The sequence below is a fragment of the Electrona antarctica genome, assembly GCF_951216825.1.
Source record: "Electrona antarctica genome assembly, chromosome: 3".
NCBI classification, from domain to species: domain Eukaryota; kingdom Metazoa; phylum Chordata; class Actinopteri; order Myctophiformes; family Myctophidae; genus Electrona; species Electrona antarctica.
Window position 1 is genome coordinate 34410115 of NC_136808.1, and position 24712 is coordinate 34434826.

The 24712-nt window shown below is 41.4% G+C and overlaps 1 protein-coding gene across 2 annotated transcripts; it reads left to right on the forward strand.

Moving 5' to 3' along the window:
- The first annotated feature begins 378 nt into the window (after positions 1-378).
- LOC306920135 (retinoblastoma-like protein 2) lies at positions 379-23489 on the forward strand. Of its 2 annotated transcripts, none has more exons than XM_079496767.1 (14): positions 379-503; positions 5666-5788; positions 8069-8181; positions 8497-8600; positions 9242-9379; positions 9758-9922; positions 11732-11828; positions 12403-12455; positions 14307-14483; positions 14676-14747; positions 18193-18247; positions 18607-18767; positions 20380-20649; positions 22899-23489. In XM_079496767.1, exons 2-14 carry the CDS (start codon positions 5715-5717, stop codon positions 23118-23120), a joined length of 1701 nt encoding a protein of 566 aa, XP_079352893.1. In that variant the 5' UTR covers positions 379-503; positions 5666-5714; the 3' UTR covers positions 23121-23489. The 2 variants fall into 2 exon arrangements, with proteins under 2 accessions (XP_079352893.1, XP_079352894.1); XM_079496768.1 differs by having other exon boundaries at positions 11732-11813.
- The last annotated feature ends 1223 nt before the right edge of the window (positions 23490-24712 follow it).

Sequence of the window (24712 nt, forward strand, 5' to 3'; positions counted from 1 at the left end):
TCATTCCTCCAGTCATCATAATCGCAGGCCCTGCTGCCCTGCTGTGTTGCGTCATCCATCCTGCTGCATCACAGCTACTCAGTAACCCTGCCCTCCGGTTGAGTCACCTCCGCCTCCTCCCCGGCCCACTGGGAGCTTTATCATCATAGCAACCACATGCAGATGACAAGTCAGGGCATGTCTTCTGTAGGCCAATCAGCTGAACTTCCTGCAGGCTTGCCTTGCAGAACCATTGCACCCTGCTTGCCTGCATGCTCTCTCTCTCTCTCTCTCTCTCTCTCTCTCTCTCTCTCTCTCTCTCTCTCTCTCTCTCTCTCTCTCTCTCTCTCTCTCTCTCTCTCTCTCTCTCTCTCTCTCTCTCTCTCTCTTCCTCCTCCACCACCACACACATACTGCCCTGCACACAGAGGCTTCTCTGTGAAGGAGACACTACTACTGTATTTGGTCTACAATAGGCTTTCTGTGAAGGCACACTTACTCACAACAAGACTCCATTTGTACATGTAAGTACTGTAGTAACTGCATTGCCTTTGGGCCTGTCATCTGTGTTAGTTGGTCTATTTTAGTCTTTAACATGAAAAACATCATCAGGCAACAGGTTGTTTTACCCTTCCTGACAGATGGCAGGTCGTGTGAGTCGGTTGTTGAAAGAGACCTCACACACCCCTCTCAAGCAAAAACGAATTTACTTTCATTTATCTTCTTTGCCTCTCCTTTGTATTTGGTTTAATTATTCTCTGATTAACTGTGCTGTGGTGTGGAACATTTTTAACTTTAACAGATTTTGAATGACTATTTGAAACAAGTGTGGTAGTAGCAGCAGTGTACTGTTGCCCTTACTTGACATCAGGGATGATTCACTCCAGATTGCACTGTACTGTCACAAAGTGGACAGTGGCTTATTCTGGTGCCATGGTTCTGTCACTGTGTACAACACTGCTTCCCAAACACTGGGTCGGCACACATGTTTATGGGTCCCCTTGTTTTTAGTTTTCTACATTTAGTTTAGAAGTGGTGCAACCACTTCATTAAGCAGCTTTGTGTGTCTCTGCCTGGCTGCTTGGCTGCCTGGGTCTGTCCCTGGCTGGCTGGCTGGCTGGGTCTGAGCACGAAAATAGACACACACACAAAATAGACACACACACACACACACATTAACTGTGATGATTTTGGGTGTGACAGTACAGTACAGTACAGTACAGTACAGTACAGTACAGTACAGTACAGTACAGTACAGTACAGTACAGTACAGTGACAGTGACAGTGACAGTAAAGTACAGTACAGTAGAGGAACCCCCTGGGGACCCCCACAGGGTAACTCTGTCACTTCTCGACCGTTTCGGACGCGGGCGGCTCACCGGAACCGGGCCGGCACCCTGGGCGCGTTCCTGAGGGTCTGGAAGTTCCACGGGGACGCCCACACGCCGTTGCACCACTTACTTCACACGGGTGTGATTTTAATTATTTCAAAACATTTTCAAAAGACATTCCCAATTTCTTTCCCAGTAATGTCATGAAGATAAAAGAAAAATCAAAGAAATTTAGTAAATTAGAAAGCAAATGTTTAAGAAGTAGTGAAAACCGATCTACAAGCTCACATACGTGGCACGAAGCGACGCGTTGTTGATACATACAAAAATGGATGTGTCAAAAAGTAATTAATTTTGATAATATTCAGAAGACCATAGAATAAGGCATTATCGCCAAAATGTAATGAAAATCCAAATCAGATACTGAAAAAACTCAAGGCGGGCATCAAAAGGCCCATTGACCAAATATGCAGGGAGGGAAACACACCAGTGGCTGTCAAAGTGCCTCTTACCAAAATGTAATCGAGTAAAAAACTCAGATTCCCTTTTATCATACAGGCATTTAAAGCCTTAACACCAGTAAAATGTCATTACCAATATAGAAAAGCTGTTAAGCAGCATTTAGAAAAAGTAAACACTTGGTAGAAGGGTTTTAAACATTAAAGTGAATAATCATAAATAAGCGGGAAAATATTAGAGTAAAAGAATATCTATACCTTTAAAGGAGTCGACACCAGGAACTGGAATTTAGGAAGAAATGTCCTAGTTTTGTTTTCTCAAATAAAAAGTTACAATTTCGGAGTACCTACAATACACCAAATTAGTAGTATAAGTATTCGTTGTGACGTAGGCATCTGATGATGAGTGACAGCTTGGCCTGGTGAAGAGAAGTGCGATGATTAGCTTGATGGTGAGGGAGGTTAGAGTCCTACTCAGAACTGGAGTGCGGTGTCTGGGCACCCCGGGTGGTGGGAGACCTCTGATCGGATTTGAAATCTCACTGTGGCTAAAGGATTGTTTGGTCTAATTTAACCATAACACTGAGACCCCCTTTCCACCGGTTGGTTCCCAATGGGAACCGGTTCAGTTCTTTTTGGTTCTTAGTCCATGAGCCAGAGCTCCAACATTTGTGGGAAAAACTAGACCAATATTAAATTGTTTACAGTATCAATACAAGTACATTAATACATGATAAGTTTGATAACCCTTCCACACTAGTAGCTTTTTCATATTTTTGATTATTTTGCATATTTTCCTACATAATGCCTCATTTGCATATTTAAAAATGTAATACAATAAATCATTGTCTTCGTGTAAGTACTCAATTGGGGAAGTTTCATGGTGATAAGCCCTGGCTCAACCAAAAAGAACTGAACCGGTTCCCATCGGGAACCAACCTGTGGAAAAGGGGCCTGAGAGAGAGAGAGAGAGCAGACAGGAGCAAGTCATCTTGGTGTACAGTAACGCTGTCTCCCCTGTCTGTCTGTCTGTCTGTCTGTCTGTCTGTCTGTCTGTCTGTCTGTCTGGGAGAGTACAGGAAGTTATCTACAAACAGGAAGAGGACGTGGCCTGTATTATAATGGTTACATTTGAAGTGCTGCGCCCACTTAATCCAGAGCAGCTGACACGTTAAGTGCCGCCATAAAGCAACAAAGCAATTCCCAACATCCGATATCGCTGAAATGACAAATGGCACACACACAGAAATAAAATCATCAGTCTTTATCTACTTGTATCTCTGAGAGTATACAAATGGATAATACTAATTATTATGATATTCTCAGAGTTAACACTGAGAATTCTGGATGGACTGCAGAGGGGCAGAGCTATAAGAAGAGGGCTGTACGTTTCCTTGACATAATGACAAGACATGCAATACTGTACACAGTAAAATCCTCTGTCCATTTAAACTGTGAACTTTATACAAAATGTGTAAAGAATTTCACTCTCTGAGCCACAATTGATACATTAACAGGATTTGTTTTTACTGTGCATGTCAACGGGTTGAGCATGGCACTGTCACAGTCAGGGTTCAGGGTTTGAATCCTGAACTTTAAAATTGCGATTCCACCATTACTTTATTTATTATAGGCTACAGTAGTATGACATTTGGACCCCGTGATCTACAGGTAATCCATCATTGTCACAACAACAAAATTATTATTAAAAACACTAAAAGCTAAGGAATAAAAACATTAAAACAGTGAAAAGAGTTAGCTAGGGAAATACACACACACACACACACACACACACACACACACACACACACACACACACACACACACACACACACACACTATAACTTCCTTTTACTAGTCTTGTCGATGAGGACACCTGAACTGAAATAACCCTGTGACAGAGAGATTACAGCAGTGTTAACCAAAAGGCGGCCCGTGGGCCAGAACTGGCCCCCCAGAGATGATATCTGGCCAGGCAAATCATTTAGTAAATAGTTTACAAAATATATAATGTAATGAGTCTGACAGTCTTATAGGCTAGTAGTATACTCGAAGTGGGGTCTGGGGACCCCCAGAGTTCCTTGAAGGGCTTCGAGGGGGGTCCCCAGCTAAATGACTGATAGTTTGGATTGGAACGAAATTTATCCTAATAGGTCTGTACTACAAGAGTATATTACAGATCTTGTAGTTACATAGTGTACAAGTACTCAGTTATGGGTGTCCATGACCTACATCCATGACCTAAATGTGCATATCAAACTGGGGTTCCTTGAATTTAATATGTTTCAGAACCCCTGGGCCACAACGTCCAAATAGAGAATCTACCCCCATGCCATACTGTTGCCTCTCGACATTTCCAAATGCTTCTGTCATACAGTCTGGAGCAACGGAAGCTCTATCATGAGTAAAATAAAAAGCGGAAACCGTTATCCTGATATAAATTGAAATCATCTAAGCATATACAGTATAGCTTGTTGCTCAGCAGAAAAGGAAATAAAACAATGAAATGTAAAGATATTTTAAAATATATTTTCGTGAACAGAAATAGCAGCTAAGCTTCCTTACTCGGATTTTGGAAGGTGTAGTTCCAGCTATATATAGCATTCGGAGATTGTGGAATAGTTACCACCACCTGAAGAATCATTCATTCATTCATTAATTCATTCCTTCATTCATGAACAATTCATCTTCAGAGTGAACTGATTGATTGATTACTTTATTAGTCAAAAATGTAAACAGAACAAGGTACAGTCAGACATTCAGGCTAAAAGCATAACACAAAAAAAACGTATTTCCATAATAACAGGGAGCTGTTTCATAAAGTTTCTCTCCATATCAAGAGACCTTGAGCTCCTATACTATGAAAGAGCTTCTTTATCTCAGTTCGAAAGGGAGTCTGTCTGTCTCCAGATGTTCTGTTTGAACCTTTAAAGAACTAAATATGCCCTTTGTACAACATTCCATTACACACGCAGTTCTATCAGTACAGAGTTATACCACACCTTTATTAATTTTTGCAGCAACTGCATTTGCATAAGATGCTCAGTCAAAGTTCCAGTTCTTAAATGAACCATTGATTATGTTCCGTCCCACCATCTAATGACTTAAAAAAAATCTCGAGTCCAAACGTACTTGCGAAGTTGCGACCACTGATTTAAGTAGTATATCATGGACAGATACACAAATGCACCTATAGAGATTTAGAGCTCTGTTGGTTAGAGGTTGATATTGTTGCTGTCGGACAGAAACCTCTTATATCCATGTGTAACTTTTTGTATTTTGTTCATGTATTCTTAACATCATACTAGAGCTTCACACGGAAGCATCCATAGTAGCAGATCTACGGCTACGTGCCACGCTATGGGCTTGTCGATCTGCTACCGTACATTTGCTATTTTTGAGTGGTGTAAACCACTCCTACAACTGGCTTTGTTAGTTTACGTGTCTGTTCGTACCAAAAAATGAGCATGGTTTACGTTTACGTGTCTGTTCGTACCAAAAAATGAGCATGGTTGCTATGGTCACCCAGTTCACACGGGTGTGATTTCATTACGTCAGACATTACGTCGGACCACAGCTGATCAGTCTATATAAGACCTTACACCACTCAGTTCACACGGGTGTGATTATTATTTTATTTAAATCCAAAATTGTACGTTTTGGACATAATGAGGTTTCCACCGACAGAGATGATCATGTAACCATATGGAAGGTGTGTATTGTCAAGTGAAATATCGGCTCAGAAACTTGCACCTGTTTATGAGAGAACTTGACATTCCTCCAGTGTAAACATCTGCCCAAATGTGGTCAATTAGGGTCAGTTTTACTGTGTAGTTAGTGTTGTGTGTGTGGCTTTAAATAGGCCTAATGCACCATTGTTTCCTGTTCCTTGTGCAGGTGCACGTCCCTCCTCCTCACCGCCCCCACCCAGCAGTGAGAGGTCACCATGGCAACCCAGCTGCAGGGCATGCTGGGAGGGCAAAGGATCGGCCCCAGCGATACTCTGGCTAGCGAGTTCAGGTTAGTGTTATTTTATAGGCTGTTATCACTTCATATGAATACTACTGGGACTATAGGCCTCTCACAACAATTATTACATAATCGTCTGTCTGGTTTGTAGATAATCGCAATTATTTTGCATTTTACTGTACATAATACATATCTTTTTTTGAGGGGCGCTAGCCCCTCCTATATACAGCTTTTCGTATACAACACGTGTCACATTTGCCATTGACAATGAAAGGATAATTTATGTGGACGAGCAAATTGACTTTTCTAAACACAGTGCAACTGTTTTAATTCAGCTCGGGGCTTATATATATCACATAAATTCAGTTGTCATCTTACATTTCATATATCTTGTATATATGATTGATAAGAGCACCCCTCACTTCACACGGGTGTGATTCATGGGGATCCTGGGCATGCTCGTTCCGGGGACCATCCGGGGACCCCCTCCGAGCACCCCCACACGGTAACTCTCATTTCTCCACCGTTTCCGTCACGGAGAGGCTCGCCGGCACCCTGGCCTGTGTGGCTCATGCTGCTGCTGCCTCCCTGCCTCGCTTGCTGCTAACCTGCTGCTCATGAAGTTTTGCAAATCCCACCGCCTCCCCAGCATCCACCTGTTGGCCCTGATTCTAGATCCGCCTGCATGGGGGTCTTAATTCATTCCCTGTAATTCTAGTTGGCTTATAATTTAAACTAAAATGTTAATGTTACAGGGAAGGACAGAGCCCTGATGCCAATCTATGCTTCATACATTTATAATGGGGCTCAATGGCACGTAAAAAAAACTTTGGGTCAGCCTACATGTAAAAGTGCCCAAAGTTGAAAGAAGGTTGTCAAATGAACTGAAACTGAAGCAATGGTGTAATTATGCCCACATCTGAAGTTAGGTGGTCAAATGAACTGAAACTGAAGCAATTCAGTAAAGGTCAACGCTTCCTCATGGGGTCATTTTAGGGCCTAGGACCTCCAGTAAAGGGTAAAATACTCTTCTTGGTTGTGGGAACAACATATCCAACGATGAGGACCCCATGCCCAAAGATGTCCCCCTTGCAACTGTTTCAACTTTGGGTCAGCCTACATGTAAAAGTGCCCAAAGTTGAAGGGCAGAGCTTCAACTTCAGCTACCCAGTACCCAAGGTTGAAGCCCTTCAACTTTGGGCAGATCTACAAGCTCGTAGTGCGGCACCGAGTGCCACGCTACGAGCTTGTAGATCTGCTATTTTTCAGTGAGGTACATTTAATCACTGGTCCTGGGTCAATCCAAGGGCCTACCACTCCACTCTCTTGATATGTTGTTCCACAACTCTTGGAGAGTATTTAGGCCTTTTACTGGAGGTCCCAGCCCCTAAAATGACCCAGGAGGAAGTGTTGACCTTTACTGAATTGCTTCAGTTTGAGTTCATTTGAGCACCTAAATTCAGATTTGGGCACCGTAGCATGTGGTTTTTAAGTGGTGGGCCTCAGGTCATCCTAGGGGCTAGAACAGGGGTGCCCACACTTTTATGACATGAGATCTACTTTCAAAATGACCAGCTCAACAAGGTCTACCCACTGAAAAAATAAGTGTACCATTGCTGAAAATAGTTTCAATATATAATGTACCTGGGGGAAGGGCCATGGGATAGGGAGAAAATATGACAGGCAGTTTGCTGTCAAAATATGTCCTCCCCGTATTTAACTTAAACGCCCAATGCATTCTCAATGGCAATAGCACAAACTTTGGCATGCTACTAGTCCTACATACTTACACCTAGAAACCCCATTCAACCCTATTTAGGTTCATCTTACGGTGGACATGTTTGCCTGAAAATAAATCTTTGAAATGTTTCATAGTTTTAGAAATATAGTGCTTTCAAACCTATCACCTAGAAACTCCATTCACACATTTTATAATTCAGCTTACTGTGAAGACAAATGCTGGAACTTTTTACTTTGAAATGATTTGTAGTTTCTGAGTTATTTAACTTAAACGCCCAATGCATTCTCAATGGCAATAGCACAAACTTTGGCATGCTACTAGTCCTACATACTTACACCTCTAACCCATTCAAACCTATTTAGGTTCATCTTACGGTGGACATGTTTGCCTGAAATGGAATCTTTGAAATGTTTTAGAAATATAGTGCTTTCAAATTTGATAGAAGGTCCCATTCCCCCCATACTGTACAGGGCCTGTTCCAGAGACTCAACAGAAAGTGAAGAATGTACCATTCCCCCCATACTGTACAGGGCCTGTTCCAGAGACTCAACAGAAAGTGAAGAATGTACCATTCCCCCCATACTGTACAGGGCCTGTTCCAGAGACTCAACAGAGGCCGTCTGGACCACACTGAGACACATGCTGCATGTGTTTACGCAGCATCATCACAGGGAGCCTGGAAATGGGAGCATCCGGACAAACGGTAGGCAGACAACGTGTTTCATCCTGTAGCAACTCTGAGAAGTGGAACAAGTGGAACCAAATGGACCACTTGTACACTGTCAAGAGTTACCAATCATTAATAGCTAGGGACCCCCTGAAACCCCTCAAGGACCTGTGTGGGGGGGGGGGGGGGGGGGGAGAACCACTGCATGCCTTACTGGAATTTCGGGCCTTGTTGTGACACTAAACACACTTGAATCTTAATGTCTATTAAACAACATTAAACATAAATAAATCTTTGTTTCATATCCCATGTTTTATTTCATATGTTTGTTGTTGTTGTTGTTGTTGTCAGAGATGGCAGCCAGAATCTCCCGTCAGACTCAAGTGTTATTCTACAGGGTCTTGGAAGCAACCGTCACTCATGAGAAGAAGAGACTCAGGGTCAATGACATTTCGGTGAGTCTTTTACTCATTGATGCCCTCTCATGGTGACCACTTAGAACTGCGTGTTGCACTGGGGGAGCTACCCCAAGCTATTTCAATTAAATTTTTATTAAAGTGGCAATTCACAACAAGTTGTCTCATGAAGACACTTTACAGTTTACATAGAGCAGAGACTCGACATTGAACCACCCCTAAGCAAGTAATTTAGTGACAGTGGCAATGTAAAAACTCCCCCTTAACTGGAAGACAAGTCCAGGCAGACCCAGGCTCTATCTCTACTGTGTCACAGGCTCATTTGTCAAATATGTATAAACCAAACTCATTGTCCAAAACTGTTACTTCCAGGATTCAAATTCAAAAATGGCAAAAGTAGCAGATCTACTGGAACAGTAGGCTACAAGCTCTAAACGCTCCACTTTGCACCATGTTTCAAGCTTGCGGACAGCAACAATAAATTACTGTATGTTAATAATAATAATAATAATAATAATGGAATTTGTGTGTGTGTGTGTGTGTGTGTGTGTGTGTGTGTGTGTGTGTATGTGTGTGTGTGTGTGTGCGCGTGTGCGTGTGCGTGTGTGCGTGTGTGTGTGTGTGTGTGTGTGTGTGTGTGTGTGTGTGTGTGTGTGTGTGTGTGTGTGTGTGTTTACCAGGGCACTGTGGGAAATGAGCTGTTCATACGTTCCCTGGTGGCGGCTTGCCTGGAGATGGTTCTGTATGAGCTGTCCCTGCCAGGAGGCTTCCCTGCTCTCCTCCACCTATTCAACCTGCCTCCATACCACTTTTACGGGGTGTGTGTGTGTGTGTGTGTGTGTGTGTGTGTGTGTGTGTGTGTGTGTGTGTGTGTGTGTGTGTGTGTGTGTGTGTGTGTGTGTGTGTGTGTGTGTGTGTGTGTGTGTGTGTGTGTGTTTGTGTTTGTATCACTATACTGTACTTGTGAGGACCACATGTCCCATTATGTAGAGATAATGTTTACAATTAGGAAATGATTCAGGTCGGGGTTAGGTTTACGATTAGACATTTAGAAGTTAGGTTTAGGGATCAGAGATAGAGTTATGCCAAGGGTTCCTCTGGGTCAAGGAACCATCAGGGTCCTGGATTATGACCGACTCTGTAAGCCAACAAATGGGGATCCATCCACTCATACATGCACCTCTGCATTGTTCCAGGTGATAGAGCTGTTGCTGCGGGCTGAAGAGAGCCTGCAGGCCACCGTGGTCAGACACCTGGCTGTGGTGGAGGAGCAGGTTGTAGAGGTGTTGGCCTGGACCACTGACTCACCCCTGTGGCAGAGCATCAGAGACAGCCAGGCCCCGCTCCCTGGCTGCCAACAGGTTGGTAGCAGACACATGTATAACTGTGTGTGTGAGTGTGAGTGTGAGTGTGTGTGTGTGTGTGTGTGTGTGTGTGTGTACAATTTACAATTTACAATTACAATTTAGGCATTTAGCAGACGCTCTTAATCCAGAGCGATTTACAATAAGCAAGAACAAAAAGCATGGGAATACATCACATATGTAAAAATGCATTTATCGCGAAACATGCGTAAGCTAAGAACGTGACTAGAACATATCTATATAATGACACTATACATATAAACTATAACTAGAACATATCTATATAATGACACTATACATATAAACTACACATATATGCTATACTATGCTGTACATATATACTATGAAGTGCTATGACTACATACAATGCACTTATTGTGCTGTCTACATGACATGCTATAAGTCTGTTTCAAATGCTATATAAGTCTAAGAAGTGCTGTCTAAGGGGGGTAGGGTAAGTGCTATGGGCCATGATGGAGTCTGAAAAGGTGGGTTTTCAGACTACGGCGGAAGATCGGGAGTGATGCTGCAGTTCTGATTGGGAAGTGCATTCCACAGTTTTGGGGCCAGAAGGGAGAAGAGTTTGGGACGTGTGGAGCGTTGTCCCGGCGTTTTTAGTGAGGGTACTTCCAGCTTCCCTGCGTTGGCTGATCTGAGTGCGCGGGAGGGTTTGTAGGGTTCAATCATGCTGGCAAGATATGGGGGAGCCATACCTTTGGTTGCTTTGAATGCCAACATCAGAGTTTTGTATTCTGTGCGGGCAGCGACCGGGAGCCAGTGCAGGGAGCGGAGCAGGGGGGAGACATGTGAGAATTTTGGCTGGTTGAAGACCAAGCGAGCTGCGGCATTTTGGATCATTTTGTACAGACACCACTTTGTTCCTAACTATCAATCATTTAGCCTGGAAACCAGACACATCTGCCAGTGCCCAGATTTGGCCTGTGGGACACCAATCAGGGCCCATAATTATATTGACGTCTCGAAGGAGCACAATAAGAGTTTTTGCAATATCGTGAGAATACTGCCTTTCAGTCACTTCAGTGACTGAAAGGCAATGATCTTAAATCACTTTATGTTAGATCGTTTTACAGAGACTTTAGTTGTTACTGTACAATACTTTAAAACAGTTGTCATGTTGCACACAAACCTTGCTGATATTTGTGCCGCTCTCATTTAAAACAATGTATTTAAAACTCGAGTGCTGCCCCTCATTGGTGGTACTCTACACATCTCTGCACACACTCAGACATACCTATCACTTATAAAGAAATATGTTTCCGTCAGTTTTGCAGTATAATCTCGGGTGTCACACATGACCTTGTAGGTCTGTCTCACACTTCCTCCTGTCTCCTTTATGCCGTTTATCTCTCAGATTTCCTACTCTTTGTCTCAATGAAGGAAACTCTCAATCTCTTTTAAAGCTTCAAAAAGTTGTATGTCCTCTCCTGACGGATTAAGAGAGCTCTCTTTAGCAATGAGTATCAGAATATAGAGCTATTTAACATTTATTTAAAAAAAGACAGTTGAGTAATACAGTACAGTATGAGTAGTACAGTACAGTACGAGTAGTACAGTACAGATCCTGTAAAGTACAGTACAGAGTACAGTGCAGTACAGTATGGTGAACAGTACAGCACACTACAGTACAGTACAGACTACAGTTTATGCGTGGTGCTAGCCACTCCAAAGAACAGCAATGTGGGTCCCTATGTATGTCTTCATGTCCGCCGCCCGCGTGAGTACGCAAATACTGCACAGTGACCTAAGGTGTCACTGTTCTTTTATTATTATTCTCATCCCTATCAGGTGATTCTTCCCAAACATTTTGAAGATCCAAATGATGTGGTTCACAACCTTGGAAAGACCTGTCCTGAACACCAACCTGGAGGTACAAACACAGATGGTACACATTCTCATTCCTCACTGTTTCTCACTGGGTTATGTCTGGTTTATACTTGCAAGCTGACATCCAGCACCACAAATGGCGGATTCCAATAGAATCCAGCATGTTACGCAGGGAAATAGGCTATGTACAAAGCTCACAACGTGTCGCACTGCGATGCGTTGTAACTTGTTGATAGCCTATTTTTGGTTATTAGTATATAGTCTCCCCGAAAATCCTAGTGATCTTGGGGGGCACGCGTTAGTCCGACATATAGCCTACGTTAAGACTCACCTGTGGCTTCTGCGTGCGGTTAGGGTTAAGTTAGGGTTAGATTATAGGGTTAGTATTAGTAATGTTGGATTATTGGGACGTCGGACTAACGCTACGCACCCAGTGATCTCTGGTATTTCATAAAAGCAAAGGTTAAAGCCTCAATTTGCAATTTCTTCAACTGGTTGGCCGTATGGTTACCAATCATACTTTTACTTATTGTGCTAATTGTTTATGAAACACAGCGCTGATACTTTCACGCTGTTTTACAATTCAAATCCCGGAAAAATTAGGACTTTTATTTTTGCTTCAATCCATGCAGACACCATGATGCCACAGGGAAAGAGCTCCCAGCTCTGTCTGTTCCTTCGCAAGGTAGGTTCCAGTCCTGGCTCACCAACATCTAACTTATCGTTAAGTGGCTCGGGGGGGAACAGAGTGGCATTCCGACCCACTGCCATTCTGACTATTTGGCTTCCACGTCTGTGGTTAGATTTAGGGACAGGGTTAGTATTGAGCGCGTTAGAATGGCGGTGCGTCAGAATAGTGGATTTCAGAATGGCGGTGTGTAACCGCTCAGGGGTAGAGTAGAGTGGCCGGTAGAGCGCCTGGATGGTTCCCAGTTCGATCCTGGGAGTTAATGACGAAGTGTCTTTGAGCAAGACACTGAACCCCTAATTGCTTCCGATGAGCAGGTTGGTGCCTTGCATGGTTTCCTCTGCCATCGGGGTCGTGTGTGAATGTGTGTGTGAATGGATGAATGTAATGCACAGTCTATGCAAAGCGTAGAACTTATTTGTATGCATAAGACAAGTTTTGGAACTATAAACTGTAAAGATCAGATCATGTCAAGTAGGTTAATAGCAACCAATAACAAAGACATAAATGAAATGGAGTTTTCCTTTGACCTTTTTTGCAGACCTCTCTGATCTGGTGTACCATCCATCCACTACCAAATTAATCTAAAACAAATTATTTAACAAATTCTATACTCTTTGCCCTAAAGCTGCAGTCCTTTACTTTCATGCACTACCTGGGATTTGAAACCCAGACAGAAATGTCTACTCTCTCACTTTTATAGACCAAATTGGAAAATATATACATTAAATAAGACCATTACTGTCTCAAGTAATCAACAAACTGTACTATAAAAAAATATTACCTAAGAAAGAGACAACAATAGCCGATCTACAACCTAAGAAAGAGGCAGTAATTGTGAAAATGATCTACAAGTGAGCTTATAGATCGGCTATTTTCACAATATTTATCTGTAGAACCGAATTAAACTAAATGAAATGTCTCAACGCCTACAATTCACTAAGTGCTTGTCAGGGTGGGAGTCGCCAGTTACATTATGATTATTTTGGGGCGTCACAGCCTGAAAAGTTTGAGAATCATTATATGTTATAAGGAACAGCTCATTTTGAGCAGAAGATAAATTGTATTTAGACTTTGATGCAATACCCCTTGTGAGCCAGGTGTGGTAGTCCTACCCTACCACAGGATCTTGATGTCTTAATAGAAGAACAGGGACACAAACTCCAACCACCACTGTTGTTAGATAGTATTCTGTCCTCCAGACTGGTTAAAAATCACTTTTTATTCATTGCAAACTCTGTTAGGGTTCCAGGAAACCACCAGGGGTCCAAATGGAGCGGTTCTGTAACTCTGAGAGTGTACAAATGGAACCAAATGAACCGATAGGAGACCATTTTGGTTCAATTTGTACACTCTCAGAGTTAAATTAACTCAGCTTAAAATAAATAAATAAATAGAAAAAGTTTTTGTCAACCTTTCTATTTTATTTTATTTTTTTAATTTTCAATGACCCCTGCAGCAAAACGTTTGAAAACCACTGCATTAAATACAAATCAGACCAGTCTGAAGCGAGTGGTGCAACAGCACCCCCTATTGGTACTCTAAACATCGGGACATAGGGACATAGGGACATTGCTGTTCCTTGGAGTGGTTGCACCACTCAAAAATAAAGTTATGCATTTCAGCTTTTTAAGTGCAGTAACTTGCAGCTTATCACAAAGGATGCAATCTGGAAAAATGGGTTGTTTTTACCTCTGGGGGCACCACCTCCTTTGCCAGCACCCCTTTATGGAGGAGGGATTCTGTGTTTATTCCTACGAACAACAACACTACACGTTTCGCACAGTGTTGCTGGCAGATTGAGAGATTACAAAGGATGTGGCTGATGTGTTGTGACTGCTCTCTCAGGTGTACAGCTTGATGAGCAAGCGTCTGAGGGATCTGTGCTCCAGGCTTGCCATCGGAGATGAGCTGCGTCTGAAGATCTGGACATGTTTTGAACACTCGCTGGTCCACTGCACCCAACTCATGCTGGATAGGCACCTGGACCAGCTGCTGATGTGTGCCGTCTACGTCATGTGCAGGGTGCGCTTCACAACACGTTTTTATTTTCATTTCATAACAAAAATAAATAAATAGCGAGAAGTAAAGGGTTTAAGTGGTTATAATGAGATAATAGAGTGAGAGGAAAAAGGAGTGGGTGGCATTTAGTGCAAATGATGATGAATCATTTGTAGATAATTATATATCAACTCTTGTTTATGTGTATTTTCACAGATTACCAGGACAGACATTCCCTTCAAGCACATAATGAGATGTTACAAAACCCAACCCCATGGCAGCAACAGCGTAAGAGATACTTTTGGTCTTTATTTATTTTTTGAATCCTGAAAATTAACAGTTTGACACCAACAGAGACGTTAACTTAACCTAAATCAGCAGCCAATTTACCAAATAAAGCAATATGTATCACTGCTCTTGGTTCAAAAACGACACAGCTTGTTCTGTACACTGGTGGCTTTATTTGCGCTACAGGCAAACAACCCAACATAAAGCTGTACAAAAACAAAGCATAAACAATAGACGCACATAAATAATGGAACATAAAACAAACATAGTACAACATAAATGTACATAAACGTACAAATAAAATTAAAAACAAACAAACCTGTATACAGTATGACCAAATGGAATGAGGTGGAGTCCAAGTGCCCAGGAACATACAGCAAAATACTGTAACAAACTGTAATAAATCAATACCCAATGTTCGACCCAATGTTCGAATATAATGATTAGATGCCAAATATTGTCTCTGTGTTGCTTGCGACACTGCCAAGCGCCCCGTCACTGAGCGGAGGTGTTGGTGTTACACGCTTGTGGGTCTCAATGAAACCACACAATATAAAGGGTTCCGGCACAATCAAGATAATTAGCTTTTACGTTATGCCCGTACATGGGCAAATAAAGTTCAGGGCAAATCAATTATAGAACAATAAAGAAAACTAGAAAGGTCGCAATTTTAAAAAATTGCAAAGTGTGGTTGCCGCAGTGGCTTACATATGCCCCTCCCACTGATATTGCCAGCCAATTACAATGTCACGTCACCCCTGCGATCATGCGTAAGTAATTCGGAGGGGAATTATCCCCCAAAAATCATGTTTTTGCGACAAACGGTTAAATTTCTCGCATTTGCGGCGCCCCCTATGGATGAAAATAGAATTGCTTTTGGTACATGGTTGATTGAACCACCCGCGACATGTGATTCAAATTTGGGCTGGATCGGACATTCCGTTCGTGATTTATGGCATTTTTTGTAAAATAGGCCCCTCCTACTATCTTCGGACGACGATTACGGCCGAACGATACGCACTACCAAAATTCTGCAGTTGGTGTTTTAATCGGATGGGTCCGGAGATCATGTGTGCCGACTTTTGTGAGATTTGGACAAAATATGTAGGAGGAGGAGCCAAAAGTGTGTTTTGGAGAAAATTCAAAATGGCGGAAAATCTATCATGACGCAAATGGGCGTGGCCTATATGGGGAGATGCGACATGACCCAAGAAATCTAGGGAAAAAAATATTTTGATTTTACGACCTACGGTTCAAGAGTTATAAGCCAAAACGTAAAGTGGGCTGTTATAGCGCCACCATGAGGCCGACCGATAACATTATAAGTTAATTAATTTTAGTAATTATTATGAACCTAGCCTCCAAGTTTTGTAACTATAGCCCTTACAGTCTCCGAGGAAAAAATACTTGAATGTTATTTTTCGCACTTTCCCATTCATGTCAATGGGGAAATTTAAATCACTAATAAATTCATATCAATTAAACTATATAACATTTCCCTTAAAAAAATACAAGCACACCATTCCCGATGAAGCCGGTCAATTTGACATATGGCTCAAGTGCGTACAGTCAAAACTGTGGGAGGAGTAGTGATACAAAGTTTAGGGTTACTCCAGTAAATGAAAAGAAAGTGTTACGATTACAATAGTCTGGTTGCCCTGTTAGGGCAACCACACTAAATATAAACTTATTATCTTGTGAATATCTTGTGACCACCTTTTGGCTTCTGTCCCGCTAGTTTACAAACGTTTGACCTGGCATCACTATGTTGGGCATGTTATTATACTATTAAAAAAAATGAATTTACAATTATTTTTGCGATTCGTCATTTGACGCTTAAAAGGATAGTTCAGAATTTCTTTACTTAAAGGGATAGTTCAGAAATGTTTGAACTCAAGCTGTATGAAATACTTGCCATTAATATAGTGGTTGCAACTGTATTAATTGATTGCCCGAGTCCTGTGGTGGGAGTTCTGGTCTGGTGTTGGTGAAATATTAAGTATTCCGGTCAAAAGTAAATGAATTCACAAAACTAGCGTAATTTGTATTGTTGACCTATTTCTAAAATATTAGTGCAACTCTCGTTCATTTTTTACCCTTCTATCACACAGAACTATGTTTTTTGTGTCCATATCACTACGCCCAAAAAATTGTTCCATGTGATAGAGGGGTCAAAGTTGAACGAAAGTTGTGCTAATATTTTAGAAAATTAACTTTTACTGCGTCGCCCCAGTGCCCCCCATAAAATGCCCGGATCTACTTAAAAAAGGATCCCTGGCTAATAAGACAAATATGCCTTAAAACATTATACTTGCCTTCTATAACTAAAATTAAAAAATTAAAACACATTAATCATTTTATTTCTTTCATAAATAGAGAATCTTTCACTCAATAGGAACGGCTCCCGCCGCAAGTTGATGATGTCATGTCCATGTGTGAGCCAGGCCTATGGAATGCACATGCTAATAAAAAGTATTTAAAATATTGCATTGATGCTCATATTATACCTAGGAAGTATTAAGGTGTTTTTATTAACATATGCATTCCGTACATTCCATAGGGCTAGACCACACATGGACATATGACATCATCAACTTGCGACAGGAGCAGTTCCTATTGAGTGAAAGATTCTTCATTTCTGAAAGAAATAAAATATTTAAGGTGTTTTTATTTTTTATTTTAGTTGTAGAGGGCAAATATAATGTTTTAAGGCATATTTGTCGTATTAGCCAGGGATCCTTTTAACTCTTTTTTCCCCGCTAGGTGGCGTCATATCCCAAGTCCGTATATATACGTACCCCAACGTATACTCCGTCTATATAATGGTTGATGCCTACGGAAACATTGGTCCGGTTCCTATATATAGCAACGCCCTACCGTTCTAACTATGGGATTGCAAATATATTCACAGTGCAAAGCAGTTGAAAGGAGGATTTTCAAACCGTCATAACTCTGATTCTTGGATCGCTGTCCTTGGTGGATTTTCTGCTATCCACATTTCGGATTTAATTTGTGCCTTTGTACCGCGACGCTGCCGCCATGTAAAAGCTTCTGACGAGAGGTAAAGAGTGTGTGCGTGTTCCAATGATACTAGAGTGTGTATAGTGGGGGGCGGGCAAACTCCGACTTTTTAAAGTGAACGTGTATGCTGGCCCCTGGAACTGGGGTTTATGCTAACAGCTAGCGGTAGAGATAGAGTTAATATTCACCAAATCCAGAGCAGAACTACCATCACGGGACTCGGGCAATCAATTCATATAGTTGCAACCACTATATTAATGGCAAGTATTTCATACAACTTAAGTTAAAAAATTGTGAACTATCCATTTAAACCCTGGACTCCTGTTTTGTCATTCGTTGAAATGATTCATACGTTTTTAAGATTTTATTTATAGCAGATCTACAACCTCTATGACTTTAGATTTTCTGACTTGCCTTTCCATAGGTTTGCAGAAATGTGTTGATTTCAAGAAGAGTTGCAGAGAATTATCCTGCTGGGAGTAAGTATTTTATAAGCATACAAATGCAGTATAGCCTTACTGTAGTACATTTAGAGCATTTTATCTTCATGGCACTTTCTGCATTGCAAATAAGCAAGGGATAGGAGCGTCTGCGACAGTAAATGCCTGAATTGGACATTTATAGTTTGACAAAATTGTCACAAATAACCACATACTGTATTACACGGTCGCAATATTGTTATCACCATCTCAGGACAAGATTGTATGGAATGTGTTATTACTCACCATGGCATATTTTCATTTTAAAATGTTCCCAGCATTTATTTATTTTTTATTGCGACGCACATTACTTTACCTTCAGGTTCAAGAGCAATTCTTTGTGACTCTAAATAACACAGACAGCAGAGAGAGCTTCCCCACTCCCACCACACCATCCAGGCATCTCACAGCTGATCAGGAGGAGAGAGGAAACCTCATCTATTTCTACAACAATGTCTACATATCACAGATCGAACCATTCGCTGTTCGCTTTTCCCCATCTTCTCAAGCCACAGCTGGGGTAAGCTTAATAATAATAACAATAATAAAACAGGTTTTGTGACAAAATTATTCAACATTGTATTTTCCAAACATTTTCGATATTTTTCAAAAAAATAAAAAATAAATAGGTTATAGATGGATTGTGGTTAAAATGATTATATATTAACTACTTTTGCTGGGGAGTAGTGGGGTCACACTGGAACTTCTCCAAGCTTGTACCCCACTTTGAGAACCACTGGGTACAGTATAACAATGTAGGCCTATTGTATGCTAGTTGAATTGTCTGCGAGAACGAGAAGCAAGCAGCCGAGCGTGTGTGTTCTGTTCAGTCAGTGTTCCGTGGGATAAATAAAACCGTTTACAAATGATGTTGTCAAAGGATACACATTGCTGGACCCGGGCCATTGGTCCAGGAACAAATCTTAACTGACTCTGTGGATGTCAATTAAACTTTTTCAATCACCCCATGGGCGCTGCAGACGCAGTTGATATACAGGCAAACTAAATGCCTCTTAGACAACAATGTCAAATTGTCAACTGACATAAGAAAAAAAAAAAGAAACACACACACACACACACACACACAGAGAGGGAGCAGAGGAATTGTGGGTAGTTGAGCGCATCAGTTCACACAGGGCTTGTGGTTTCTGTGAAACTTAGGAGGAGGCCATTAGGCTATGTCCTGGCAACCATAGTCCAGCGCAAACCAGCGCAAAAACACACAAATTATATTACAAGAGACCCAGACGGAAAACCTCGGATGCAGTGCAAATGGGCTAATGATACTGAACAAAGGAAAAACTCATCATTGCAGATAGTGGGAAAATAGGTCAAGAAGGTCAAGTGAACGTCAAAACACTACAATCCAACTCTTTCCTAACTACCGCAGGCATCACAGGCAGGCAAAGATCTGTTTGATTTGATAGTTATCTATTTCAGTGGTTCTCAACCTTTGCTGGATTATTCAGGGCCCACTGGAACCCATCTGACCTCTTAACCACTTGGGTGGCGTGGCTGGGCTGTGTGCATTTTCAGAGCATGTGATGTTTATTTTTAATGATCAATCAATTGATTGTGAGCTGGCTTGGATCAATGGAAATAACACAGTATTCTTATTTATCGGTATCACAATTTAAAAAATAAATACATTTCGGGGGTTACTTTTCAGGATTCAAATCCAAAAACAGCAAAATTGGCAGATTGCATTTGGAACTTTTTGGTGCGTTTGTGTGACGCTGTAGTATGATCAAGTAGGCCATTAATTTACAAAAATCACACCCTTGTGAACAGAGCGGTGCAACTATACTTTTATTGTGGTACTGTACTGTACTGTACTGTACTGTACTGTACTGTACTGTACTGTACTGTACTGTACTGTACTGTACTGTACTGTACTGTACTGTACTGTACTGTACTGTATTATTGTTAGTTATACCTTTTATTGTTATAGTTGTGGTGCTCACTGTGAGTGGCCCTTTGGGGTGCTCAACAGTGCCACTGTAGGTCACCCAGCCGTATTGCTGCTGTCCTTATCATTAGAGCGGTGTGCACAGCGCAAAACATGTAAGGTTTCTGCCCGACAGCAACAATATATTTGTTATTCTCAGTAATGTTGCATGTGCTCCTCGCAGGACGGTACTCCTCCCCTGACTCCATTCCCCAGACAACAGAAAGGAGCTCCTCCAAGACGCCGTCCTTCCAGAAGACACACCCTCTACATAACACCATTAAACACTGACGGCCAGCCCTCTGCTCCGTCCGGCCGCTCTGCTCCACCCAGCCCCTCTGCTCCGTCCGGCCGCTCTGCTCTACCCAGCCCCTCGGCTCCGTCCATCCCCTCCAGCCCTTCTACCTACCCACGAATTGCACTCAACTACTACTTCTGCCGCAGCTCCTCTACGGTCAGTGCCACCGTACGTCTCACACAGTACAGATGTGACATTCCAAAGTTTCGGAGTCCTTTTATGATGATTTTCCTGTTTTTTATTATATAGAAGTGTATATTTGTATGTTAATGTTCTGATTAATTGAAAAGGGTGGACCCTATTGTAAACAAGTGTAATGCTTTATGGTGTCGTCCACAGTTAACAGCTAGTCTTTGTATTGAGTTGTGCTTGAAATGTACTGTAATTCTCCAAACTGTTAATACATTCTTCAATCAATCAATCAATCAATCAATCAATCAATCAGTCAAGTGCATTTGCCAAAATAACAAATCTAAAACACAACATAGACAAACATTTAAAACCCCCAATATATATGACATTCAATTATTAGCACGTCATACATATTGTGTGTTTTTTTTTCTTAAATGTTTGTCTTGTCTTTGTTGTGTTGTTTAATCAATGATACATGAGAGCGAGTGCTACATCGTGGTTATTGGCTAGAGCCCGACCGATGCCAGCATTTTATGTCTGATGCAGAACTCTATTTTAGAAAGTCCTAGACCACAATCTACAAGCTTGTAGATTGAATTTGTTTACTGAAACTAGTGAACATTTTCACCAAGACTGACATGCCCAGAGTATAGGGACTGAAAGATTGAATGTGGTATATAAAAAAAGGAAAAACAATAAGAAACTGAACATATCGGCAGTGTAACGGCTCACCGAGCCTAGGGCGGTTATGATGGAAAAAGGCAAGGTGGTAGATGCCAAAAGTTGTTTATTTCTTACTTTGTTGTGGCATACAGAGTGAAACAATAAATGAGCTACAAGTTGTGAACAATGTGATCAGGCTGAGCAGGACCCAAAAAGCAATGAAAGCAACAAAAGTAAGAAACAAACAACTTTTGGCATCTACTGTACCACCTTGCCTTTTTCCATCATAACCACCCTAGGCTCGGTGAGCCGTTACAGAATGGGGGCTCGTCCGGGAACCCATTCTGTAACGGCTCACTGAGCCTAGGGCGGTTATGGTGGAATAAGGCAAGGTGGTATAAGCCAAAAGTTTATTGAGTGTTTTTCACATCACAGAAACATTCATAACCGGCATCACAAGGTCCATTTCCCTAATAGGACCAATTCCCCCCCCAAGTATGATGTTTGACCATCTACATTGTTGTCAGAAATAGACAAACCATCAACATCCTCCCTAACGGAGTGACAGAAAGTTACAAAGTTGAATCAGAGTGTTGCTGGTTGGTGGCAATTTCTGAGCATCCTGTATGTCAAAACATAAGTTGAGATACAGGATGCTCAGAAATACCCAGAAGTACCCAGCCAGACCGGTAATTAGAAAATTACAAAACAGTGCCATGTGCTACTGTAGGTCATTGTGACCTTACAGTACAGACATAAACAGTGCCATGTGCTAGGTCATTGTGACCTTACAGTACACATAAACAGTGCCATGTGCTAGGTCATTGTGACCTTACAGTACACATAAACAGTGCCATGTGCTAGGTCATTGTGACCTTACAGTACAGATAAACAGTGCCATGTGCTATGTCATTGTGACCTTACAGTACAGACACTGACACAGACACAGGTCATTGTGACCTTACAGTACAGACATGTATATTCAGCACATGTTCTGTTCAAAATAAATAGAGGAAAGGTCATAATAATGGATGAGAGACAGGACACATCAATTGTACTTGACACACAATATGATGCGTTAAAGACCCAGATTACTTGAGGATTTATGAAGTGATCATGCTGTTAGTAATGACAGTGATTCATGAGACAAATTATGAATAAATTATGTACAAATTTATTGTAATAAAGAGAAAGCGAACCGTAAAATGTGTGAATATAATGTGTGATATAATGAATACAGTTTGTTTCTAAGTCATGGAAAGGTTACAGATAAAGACGACATTTATTCTCTCAGCTGCGACACAATAAAAATAAATACCTACATACAGTAAGTAGGGCATTCAGGGTTTCAGCGGTAGCTAATTTTAATGTACTTTTACCAAAGTCAGAGGAAATGTATATACTGTAGCTACAGTACAGTTACTTAGTATGTAGTATGTAGTATGTAATATTATGTAACTGGCATTTCTTGCCACCGTAGTGTTATGTTTTATTATAAACAAATTAAAACTATCTGAAATTCAAAACGTGAAGGCAAAACCAAATAAAACTTAAAACGAATGAAAACTCCATAACTATAATCATACCGTTGCTCCCACCTCCGTCGGCAGCGCCTGCACGAGATCAACAACATGATCAAGGCCAGCAACAGGAGACGCTCTGCAAGGCGAGAGGAAGACGAGAACAGGTCAGAGGCAGAGGAAGAGGAGGGTGTTCCTGCTCTGAAGAGGCCCTGCCCGCTTCGTCCTTCAGCCTGGCTGACCCGCCTGGAGACCGTAGTCAGCGACAGGGGCCAGAGGCGGAGACAAGACCTGGACCAGCTAGACGGCTAAGGTGCATAATATTGCCTTTTACACGGCTTGGTTGAATGCTTGATTGGTCAATCGCTGAAGTCATGTGGTGGGTTATTTCTTGATAATGACCGCTTGGCTCTAAAACAGGCCGCTGTCTAATCAAAGGCTCAGAGCACCTGCTCAATTTTAGAGAGTCCTAGACCACCGATTGCTGACATATTTTGTCAAAGAATGCAACATTTTCTAATCAATTTGAAAAACTTATTTTTAACTAGAATTTTATTTAAACCCTAGTCCCAAATATCCAATCTACAAGCTTGTAGATTGAATTTGTTTACTGAAACTATTGAACATTTTCACCAAGAATGACATGCCCAGAGTATAGGGACTGAAAGATTGAATGTGGTATATAAATAAAGGAAAAACAATAAGAAACTGAACAGTACAGCGTACAGTGTGCGTCAAACGCCTCTGAGCAACTTTCATTGAAATGAATAGCTGCGGAGGTGGGGCAGTCTACCTTCTAGATATATCAATTTGCGTTGGTTGATTTTGTGCCGTATCCATGACAACCATGTAAACAAACACACTATATGTCATGTAGAACTAAACATTGCTCTCAAGGATCTTTTTGAAAACATTTGAAGCCAGAAATATACATTGCCGTAATTGAAAATTGATTCTATTTGATCAACATTTACTGTTTTCCGAGGCGACAGTGTCTGCCAGTGCCTAACACAACATTTATGGAATACTTTCATTACTATCAGCAAGGAAATACTTTGTTTTAATGTTACCTTTGCATCATTTTATAAATGATTTATCATCCAGCACTCAGCTGGGTGAAGCTAAAACTGAATTTCCCCCACAGGATGAAATACGTATATATTTTAAAAAAAAATCTAAAGTTCTATTAAGCTATTAAGTGAATCTATAAAAACACCATCTAATTGTGTAGCTATGATTCTCTACTTTCATATGAAAGTAAAACAATAAGAAAAATAGAGAGATATTTGTTGTGTCCAGTCACGCTAGGTCTGACACGCTGAACTCTATAAAGCATTTCAAGAGGTTGGTGACAGCTCTCGTTTCAACATCACTGAAGAATTACAGATGTCCCACAAAGCTAAGCTAATCCCCTTCAGAGCTATCGGGACTAATAACAAAAACGACTGCTTGACTCAAAGAATCTCAGTCGACTGAGGGTTCTCTAACAGATGATTTGAATCATTGACTCTGAGGAGGCAGCCCTAAATAAAACTTAATTAGTCTTTATAAATGGTAAATAATTGGTAAATGGTGCATTTATATAGCGCCTTTATCCAAGGCGCTTTACATAGATTGTGAATTACATTCACCCATTCACACACACATTCATACACCGATTGCAGCGGAAGCCATGCAAGGTACCAACCAGCACATCGGGAGCAATTTGGGGTTCAGTGTCTTGCCCAAGGACACTTCGACATGTAGACAGGAGGAGCCGGGATTCGAACCGCCGACCCATGGATCATTGGACGACCTGCTCTACCTCTTGAGCCACAGTCGCTCATATAGAAATGAGCATTGAATTACATTACCTAAAATGCTAAGCCTATGAGAATTTCAAGTAGAAGGCCAACGCTGCAGCC

What these genes read in the sequence shown, in the direction of transcription:
- LOC306920135 (XM_079496767.1), top strand. Translation starts at nt 5,715, where the DNA reads ATGGCAACCCAGCTGCAGGGCATGCTGGGAGGGCAAAGGATCGGCCCC. An exon ending in ACTCTGGCTAGCGAGTTCAG is followed by an intron (nt 5,789 to 8,068) that starts GTTAGTGTTATT and finishes CATACTGTACAG; the next exon opens with GGCCTGTTCCAGAGACTCAA. An exon ending in CCGTCTACGTCATGTGCAGG is followed by an intron (nt 14,484 to 14,675) that starts GTGCGCTTCACA and finishes GTATTTTCACAG; the next exon opens with ATTACCAGGACAGACATTCC.